At 40.0% G+C, this 9841-nt stretch overlaps 2 protein-coding genes across 2 annotated transcripts; both read left to right on the forward strand.

Annotated features, from left to right (window-relative positions):
* Window positions 1-5440: 5440 nt before the first annotated feature.
* On the forward strand, window positions 5441-6211 carry LOC147432645 (uncharacterized). Its single transcript, XM_086491968.1, has 2 exons — window positions 5441-5711; window positions 5835-6211. The coding sequence occupies exons 1-2, from the start codon at window positions 5441-5443 to the stop codon at window positions 6209-6211; spliced, it is 648 nt and encodes a 215-aa protein (XP_086348094.1).
* Window positions 6212-6772: 561 nt separating this feature from the next.
* Window positions 6773-7672, forward strand: LOC147432646 (ATP-dependent DNA helicase PIF1-like). Its single transcript, XM_086491969.1, has one exon. The coding sequence runs from the start codon at window positions 6773-6775 to the stop codon at window positions 7670-7672; it is 900 nt and encodes a 299-aa protein (XP_086348095.1).
* The last annotated feature ends 2169 nt before the right edge of the window (window positions 7673-9841 follow it).

Genomic DNA, 9841 nt, shown 5'->3' on the forward strand with positions numbered 1-9841 from the left:
GATCAGCCTATTACTAATGAAGATATACATGATGTACTTGATGAGGAAAGGGCTGAAAATGAGCAGGCTAGAGGTATGCCAAAATGGCTAGTGCATACATTGCGTGGCAGTAAATTGGATGCACCTTTGTCTAGTCGTACTCGTTCAGGCTCTAGCCATGCATCTTATGCATTAGATTGTTATGCTTTGGATTTGTCTAGATTACATGATGTTGAGGAACCTCTATCTTTTGATGAAGTAGAGAATTCAAAAAAATGACTATGATGCAATCAGACTATGATGCACTAATAGAAAATGACACATGGACTTTATGTGTTTTGCCTCCTAGAAAAAAGGCCATTGGTATGAAGTGGGTTTACAAGTTGAAACGTAATCCGGATGGTGAGATCGATCACCATAAGGCTCGACTTGTTGCAAAGGGTTATGCACAAAAAAAAGGCATAGATTATGAAGAGACTTTTGCTCCCACTTGTCATATGACTACTGTGCGTTTTCTATGTGCATTGGCAGCTCATTTTGGTTGGGATGTACATCAATCAGACATTGTTATTGCTTTCTTGAATGGTGACATATTTGAGGAAGTTTATGTAACGTAGCCTCGCGGTTTTTTCATAAAAGGACAAGAGGACAAAGTGTGCAGATGTAAGAAGGCTTTGTATGGATTGAAGCAATCTCCTCGTGCTTGGTATCAGAAAGTTGACACTCATTTGGTTAAACGAGGCTTTCGTAATAGTCCAACAGAAAGCACATTGTATGTAAAGCGTGAGAGTGATGTACTTCTCATTGTGGTTCTTTATGTTGATGATTTGTTGATCACTGGACCAAATGAGAGACATATTGTTGAATTTAAGGCTGATTTGAATGCTACTTTCAAGATGAAAGATTTGGGATTGTTGCATCATTACTTGGGTATAGAGTTTAAGTAGTGTGATAATGGTATTGCCTTGTGTCAAAAAAGTTACATAGAGACATTGCTATGTAAGTTTGGACTTGAGGATTGCAAACCTATTGCCACTCCCATGGAAACAGGTTTGAAGTTGAGTCTACATGATGATGGCAATCCTGCTGATGTCACTCTTTACCAAACTGTTGTTGGCTGTCTCATTTATGTACGCAACACGAGGCCAGATATTCAGTTTGCAGTCTCACAGGTCAACAGATTTATGCATAGCCCAGGGTCTAAGCATTGGCAGGTTGTTAAGAGGATTTTTTGCTACCTTAGTGGCACTTTCCATCTTGGCTTGTTTTATCCCAAGGGGAGATCATTGCCGCCAGACTTACATGCTTTTTCATACTCAAATTGGGCTAGTTGTTTTGACACGCGAGTGTCCATAACTGGTATATCATGGTTGAGCAAGAAGCAACCTACTGTGGCCACTTCAAGTTGTGAGGCTGAGTAGAGGGTAGTCTTCACAGCTAAAATTGAGTGTGTATGGCTCAGACGCCTTATGGATGATTTGGGTGTTGGACAGGACACTACCAACACTATCTACACTGACAGTCAGAGCGCATTGGCAGTTGCGAGGAACCCAATTTTTCATTCTCGCACAAAGCACATTGAAATGCATTACCACTATGTCAGAGAGAGGCTCTCAGCAGGAGAGATCAGCTTGGCTTATGTGCCAACACGGGAGAACCTTGCAGATCTTTTCACAAAGGCATTGTCTCGTGAGAAGCTTGAAGCTTTTCGCAAAGCTTTGGGCTTACTCCCCTTTGTGGATTGATCATGTCCTCAGGGCATGGCACTTCCCTTTACTCATGTGCCAACTCTCGTTCACTGCATCACTCCAGGGGGGGATTTGTTACCATATACATGTGGTAGTGATGTGTGTGAACACACTAGGACCGTCGGGGCATTTTTTCCCTCTTTAGGAGGTTTTTTCCCCCGTGCATTGTATATAAGCCCATCACTCTAGGGCTATCTATATTTGGGCTATCTATCTTTCCATTGTACACTAAGTAACACACTCTCAGTTGTGTGCCTTTAGCTTCCTTTGTCTTCTCCAACCTGTGTGCGTTTCTCTACAACCGTAACTCCAACATTTATACAAAATACCTTGCAAGATTTTAGGTCACGTCTATACTTCTTTCATTAAGTGTCAGAACAAAGTGTATCCACAAAATATAATAGTCAAATCATTATCATAATTTTCTATTATTAGTTTATATTTAACTAAAAATTAAAGTGAAACATTTTTAAAACATGACATATATCAAATTAGATTCTATATCAAATGTATATTTATTGTCTGTAGAGAGATGGCTTTCGGGTCATTGTACAAAATAATTTCTTCAATATGAGCATACAACATGTTGTCTAAGTTACTCTCCCAAGAGCAAGCTAGATGATTGGGTTTCATGTCATGAACCCGCAACATCCCTTCAATGGCACTATGAGCATAAATTAAAATTGTGTTCTATACATCATCTTTCTTTTGTAAACATATGGACAAGTCATGTTTTTTAAATTGAGCATAAAATTGTGTTGTATATACCATCTTTCTTTTGTAAACATATGGACAAGTCATGTTTTTTTTAATCAATGTTTTTGTTGATTAGATGTATGGTTCACTTGATATTTTGTTTGCTCAGGCTTTGTTAAACTCAATAATAACATGGTTCTCTCTTCTCTTGTGTTCTTCTTTAATGTTCAAATGTTTTAAGTGTATGCATGCCAAATGTAACACACATGTGATAGACTTTCTTCCAAGTACCGACGAGTAGACTTGCAAGCTACTGCAGAAATGTATAAAACCAAAGTAAAAGGGCTAGTAGTGTAAAATGGGAAGCAAGATATATTCTAGGACTTGAGAGTTCCAAAAGGAAAATGCATTCTATAAAAGTGGCAACAAAATTCGATAAGGGTTCAACTAGGATTTTATGAGACAAAAATTGAATATTTACGAATCCAAAAGAGTCCAAGATAGATCTCAAAAGCCTCCAAAAGTGGGTGGTATGGCTAACCAAAAGGTGGGTCCAAGGGGGTATGGAGAGTGTTTTTCCAAGCATACTATAGGTGATCAGGTGCAAGCAACAAATCCAAAGCTAGTTCACAACTTTATCACTGAGATACTTAACAAACTAAGACTTCTAGATATTTTCAAGCTTCGGCAAAATCAATTGGCAATGACAGAGATGCCTCTCAATGTATCGCTAGGCCTTGAAAGACATGTACTTTTTGCTCAGTATCCCCCCTTGTTCGGTCTAAAAAGGCCTTGTACTTTTGGCTATGCTTAGTATTCCCTCTTGCCCGACCTGTACTTTTTGTTGAACATACAATTTAATCTGTATACATGGTTTGCCTGTAATCAAGTGTATGGTTTGCAAAGTGCACAAAGGATTAGTGTCCTGAAACTGGATAACTTTCCAGAGTATTGTCTTGTAATCTAAGATAACTATTGTTTTGTACTTTTGTAGGTGTCTGTAAGGCATATCTTGTTTGTATAACATTTCAGTGTAGGCTTATCTTTTTAGTGTCAGATTAATAGGTCATAGTCACTCATACTAACATGGATATTGGTCCATGCTAAAATTAATATGCAGGTTAGTTTATAGTATTCATCCTTAATTACTTGTGTGCTAGTTGGCACAAAATCTATTCTAGCTAGCACACAAGGACATGTGCTTTTGGAAGGTGAAAAGGGATAGAGGACATTCAAAATGAGCAAGGAGTTGTCACTATCAATGTGTCAAATGTATTTAGGTTAGAGGATATAATTAGATGTCCCAGTTTATATTGATTTTTATTATGCATAAGAATGTTCTTTTAGTGACATACCAAATTATATCAGGTATACTGTATTTATATGAGATCTATTTGCACTTGATTTCATAGATGGTATCTGGACCACGTATATTATCACCTAGTCATGCACGACGTAGTCGACTGTGTGATGATTCACGAAAGGCGAGGCGCCAAATAGCACGAGAGAGAACAAGGAATTCACTACAAAGTACTATTGGAACTTTATTAGAGTGCAATGAAAGGCAGAGCATGCATGATGTACATGAAGGAAACTCTAAATCCATGAATGTTAGGACAACAATGAATATAGTAGAGGGAAAGTATTCTAAAGTAGAAAAGCACTGTTTGTTCATCCACTTTGAATATCCAATGTCTCTCCTTTTACATCACAAATCTATGGCACCAGTTCTATCCAAAAAGTGTGTGTTGCACAACTTAGGAAGCTTAGATTATGTTTGCTTCAAATGTGGAGCAAAGGCCTGGAAGGACGAAGGAAAGACTATCCAAACATTTGTGGGTAAATATTGCTATTCTGATGGAAAAGTCCAATTGCTTCCTTTGAATGAGCCACCAAATGAATTGAAATATTTGATGAGCTCAACCACAACAAGAAGTAGATAGTTCTTACAAAACATTCGAGGATATAAAAATGCATTGGCATTTGTGTCTCTTGGTGCCTATATCGATGAGACTATTAATTATGGTAGGAGAGGTGTATATGCTTTTAAGGTTCACGGCTGTGTCTATCATAGCATTGGTTCTTTAGCGACAGTCGAAGGACAAAATGAAGTCCCACACTTTGCACAATTATATTTTTTCGATACCGAACATGAGTTGAACAACAGATTGCATCATGTTTTAAATTTAGATGTAGTATTCTAGAGTGTTTACAAGTGATGATGCATAGAGTAAATCCTTATGCAAATGCTCTACGATCTGCTGCTTCTTTGTCTGGAGAAGCTATTATATCCAATATGAGGATGGTTATTGCGGAGCATCGTTGTGATGGTTGGCAATATCTTGCACCAAGGGGTTCTGAATTTACTGCAATTATGCCAGGACAAGGGGATGCTAGAAATATTGTTTATCGCGACATTGTACTGAATTTTCGACACGGGGGTTTGAAAATAATCTCCAGCATGCATCGACCTTACATGTCCTTATTGTATGTTTTATTATTTCCAAGTGGAGAGGATGGGTGGCATCTTTATTTACAGACTACCGATGGAAAAAAATTCAGTCAAAAGCAATATTATGTCTTTCGCTTACAAATAAGCGATGATACTGTGGAGTGTCTTCTTCGAGGAGGTAGGCTATTACAACAGTATGTCGTGGATGCTTATAGTACTCTAGAGGAGTCACGGCTTTTGTGGATGCGAAATAACCAAAAAACACTTCATGGTGAAGTGTACCAAGGATTGGTTGACATGGTTGAGGCTAGAGATGGCTGAAGGTCAAAATGTTGGCCGTAGAATTGTTTTGCCTTCGTCTTTTGTTGGAGGTCCAAGATATATGTGCCAAGTATTTCAAGATGCAATGGCAATTGTTCGTAGTAGGGGTAAACCGGATCTCTTCATCACATTCACATGTAATCCACGATGGAAGGAACTAGATGATGCATTACTACCTGGACAAAGTGTTGTTGATCGTCTTGATGTGACTATATGACTGTTTTATCATAAGTTCCAAGATATGATGCATTTACTTATCAAGCAAGCTATATTTGGGGAGGTGATTGGACATGTTTCAGTGATTGAGTTTCAGAAGAGAGGTCTTCCTCATGCACATATATTGTTGATACTTGCATCCGAATATAAACCCATAGATACATTACACTATGACAAGTTGGTTTGTGCAGAGCTCCCTGACAAGAATGTGTTTCCAGAATTATTTGATGTAGCGAGTCTTTGTAATGTTCATGGGCCATGTGGTCCTTTGAACCCACGTTCTCCATGTATGGTTGATGGTAAGTGTAGATTCAAGTTTCCACAAACATTTTCTACGTCTACAAATGTAAACTAAAGTGGATATCCTGTGTATATGAGAAGAGATGATGGAAGGTTTGTTACGTCTAAAAATTACAATTTAGATAATCGTTGGGTTGTTCCTTACAGCCCTCTCTTATCGCTAAGATACCAAGCCCATATTAATGTGAATATTTGCTCAACTGTCACTGCCGTGAAATATCTTTATAAGTATGTCTACAAGGGACATGATCAAGCCACTGTTGTCCTTCAAGATGGTGAAGGAGCCACTGATGAGATCAAGAGTTATCTCAATGCACGTTATGTTTCTGCATCTGAGGCTATGTGGAGAATATTTGGCTTCGACATGCATAGTGAAAGGCCAGCTATTCAACGATTGCAAGTACACCTTCCATTGCAAAATATGGTTACATTTCAAGATGGTGATGATGTATCACATTTGCTAGATAATGAGAAAAATAGAAAAACTGCCTTGACATAATGGTTTGTTGCAAATCAAAACTATCGTGAAGCAAATAGCTTCACATATATTGACTTTCCAAATGGTTGGGTATGGAATAAAAGTCGAAAGGCATGGTCTCCATGACAACAGGGTGTTTCTATTGGAAGAATGCATAATATTGTCCCTACTGCTGGTGAGGTTTATTACCTACGAATGCTTCTCAATATTTGCAAGGGATGTAAGTGTTTTGAAGACTTGCGTATGTATGATGTTCACATCTATGATACATACAAGGAGGCATGTATAGCTAGAGGATTATTGCAAGATGATGAAGAATGGTCAATTTGCCTCCAAGAGGAATCTTTTTTTCAAAATGGAATGCAGTTGAGACAATTGTTTGCAATCATATTAGTCTTTTGTGAGCCACTTCATCCGGCTGCTCTTTGGGACAGGTTTTGTACTGAATTTTGTGAGGACTATGTTTATGCCCTAAGGATGCGTATTTCAGATGCAAGTGTGCGATCTGATGTGGCAAAAAATCAAGCTTTGCTTCATATATAATGCTTTTTGCAACAACATGGCAAGAGGCTTTGCGATTATATGTTGCCTGCAATAGACTCAACATTGGTATCCTTAAGTGAATATGGTGCTATGGCTGAAGAAACAATGTTCAATGTTGATGAACATTGTAGTATAGCAGATTGTATGGATACTTCCTTAAATGAGGATCAGCGAGATGCTTATCACCAAGTGCTACAAGCTGTTGACACACATTCAGGGAAGGTATTTTTCCTAGATGGTCTTGGTGGCTCAGGAAAAACTTACTTATATAATTCACTTCTTTCACGAGTGCGAGGAAGTTGTAGAGTTGCTCTTGCATGTGCATCCTCGGGTATTGCAGCTTTGCTTTTGAGTAATGGAAGAACTGCTCATTCTAGGTTTAAGATACCTTTGGAGCTTCACTCTGAAGCAACTTGCAATATAAAGGTAAATAGTCAACTTGTAGAACTTCTAAGGAATGCAACTTTACTTATATGGGATGAAGCTCCCATGAAACATCACTATGCATTTGAAGCAGTGGATAGAACTTTAAGAGATATTATGCAGCGAGATACTTTGTTTGGTGGAAAAGTTATTTTGCTTGGAGGTGACTTTCGACAAATACTACCTGTTGTACCAAAAGGTAGTCGTACAGACATTGTAAATGCTTTGTTGTGTCATTCTCACATATGGAAATACACGAAGATACTGAGGCTTACCAAAAATATGCTTATAGTTGATCGCGGTTCAAATTCACTCCAACAAAGTTTTCCCCGTTGGGTGCTTGATATTGGCAATGGGGTTATGGATGATGGAGGAGACTTAGATAGATTCAAAACACCTTTACTCATGATGCTTCCAGGAAATAGTGTGGCAGAGCTTTATACATGGAGATTTGTGTCATTTGCAAGATCATGCAAGTTTTTTCAGAGATCAAGAAATACTTGCTCCACGGAATAAAGAGGTGGATTTAATTAATGACTATGCATTGCAAAGAATGCATGGAGATTGCAAAGAGTATCTGAGTGCAGATTCAATTTGTATGTCAGAGGAAAACACACATTTGTACGCAATTGAATATCTGAATAGCCTTACTCTTGGTGATGGTTTTCCACCTCATGCTTTAGTCTTGAAAGAAAATGCTCCTATCATGTTGCTGCGAAATTTGGATCCAAGACGTGGATTATGCAATGGAACTAGATTGATATGCAAGCAATTTCATCATAAGCTAATTGAGGCAGAGATAGTTACATGATCAAATATTGGAGAGATAGTTTTTCTTCCAAGGATTGACTTTATTATTGGAAGCCATCAGAGGCTTCCATTTCAAATGAAGCATCGTCAGTTTCAAATCAGGCTTGCATTTGGGATGACTATCAACAAAGCAGAAGGGCAAAAACTTGGAATTCTTGGTCTATATCTTGCATCATCGATCTTCTCTCTGATGAGTGCACGGATGCATGCGTACGGAAGTGCGCATGCACGATAGCATCCAAGAGAAGGGAAGAAGAGAAATGGGGAAGGGGGAGATGCACAGGCAGCCACTATGTGGGTTAGTGGAGTGAAGAGCGTTGATACTCTACACCCCTTATTCTATATATGAACAAAGAATAACGGTCAGTGGTCAGTGGTCAGTGGGCGGCCGAGCATTGGGCTCCCGGCCCGGGGTGAGGCACACCACCTTTACCCCAACAATCTCCCAATTAAAGGCGACTATTCCGATAAGGGGATCGTACTAGCTATCTACTAGTATATACAAGATGGTAGGGGAGAGACTCTCTCAACCTACGCCCACTAGCTCACTCACTCGATCTACATGCAGTGGCATCGGCTCTAGGCAAGCGTGTAAATCCATGCTAGAGCCTGCATGCAAATCCCGCATACATAGCTGTAAAGTCTGAATAGCTCCATGAAGCGTCATGCTAGCATCAATCATAATCGAACTGGCAATCCCCGCTGCAAATGCTCCCACCGCAGCTGCTAAGTCGGGCCTCGACACTAACACGCGAACATGAGACGCCCAAACGCTGATGAGATCTGCGCAATCCTGTCTCTGTCAGCCTCCTCAGTGCTATATGCATAAACTGCACCATCAAGAACACTCATCACATATCGGTGTGTCACGTCTGACACTCGAACATGCATGTCCCTAATGTCCATAGGTGGTACCATGTGTCCTGGCAACTCATCATCAACATCTAGCATAAGCATATCAAAGAACTCCATATCCATCATCTCAACATGTGCCTCTAGGGAGCAGACCCGCTCTACCTCTGTCTGCACAAAATCGGATGACGCCTGCTGTGTCTCACTGGAGCAAACCTGCTCCACGTCTACTGCTGCAGAGTCTACTGACATGTCCTGCACAACTAAATGCTCTGTCTCTGGAGCATACTGGAGCTCACTAGCGAAGGAGACTCGCCTCGTCTCTCGCTCATCACATGTCAGTGTAGTAATTGAGACTATGCAGTCTTACATCAGATACCTACAGTGGATACACAACATAAGACCTAGCTCCACGAACTATCACAAGTCTACCCAACTGCATCTGGAAAGACTGCTCTCTAAGCAGTACCTGAGAGCCCTGTTGTCGTAAGAATATCACCGAGATCAAACTCTATGAAATCCCGGGAACATATCGCACATGTGACAAAGTATACAATGCACCACTGGGAAGTAATAAGCATACATCTCCAACACCCTCTATATCATGCGTTGAACCATCAACCAAGTGCACACGTCCAAGACTCCCACTAGCAAAACTGCTAAACCAGTCATGACAAGGTGTGACATGGAATGATGCTAGCTCGTCGAGCAACCATCGGGAGCTGGTGCCACCTATGGACGACAGATATCCTGGGTGTAAGCTAGAGGTAAATGTGACATCACCGTCACTGGCATAAGAAGCCATCTCTCTAGCATCTGACAAACCTGTCTGTGCATCATGCATTTGTCTGTGCTGCTGTCTCATGCGTCTAAAACAATAGCGTCTAATGTGCCCTGTGTGACCACAATGCCAACATCGCATATACGTGGAAGAACGAGATCTACATCTCCCATGTGTCGGCTCAACACTGTCACACATCATAATGTCAATGCATAAACAAATCACGCATCAACCCTATGCAT

This window comes from Adiantum capillus-veneris, chromosome 20, assembly GCF_014529385.1.
Source record: "Adiantum capillus-veneris isolate H3 chromosome 20, ASM1452938v2, whole genome shotgun sequence".
Classification (NCBI taxonomy): domain Eukaryota; kingdom Viridiplantae; phylum Streptophyta; class Polypodiopsida; order Polypodiales; family Pteridaceae; genus Adiantum; species Adiantum capillus-veneris.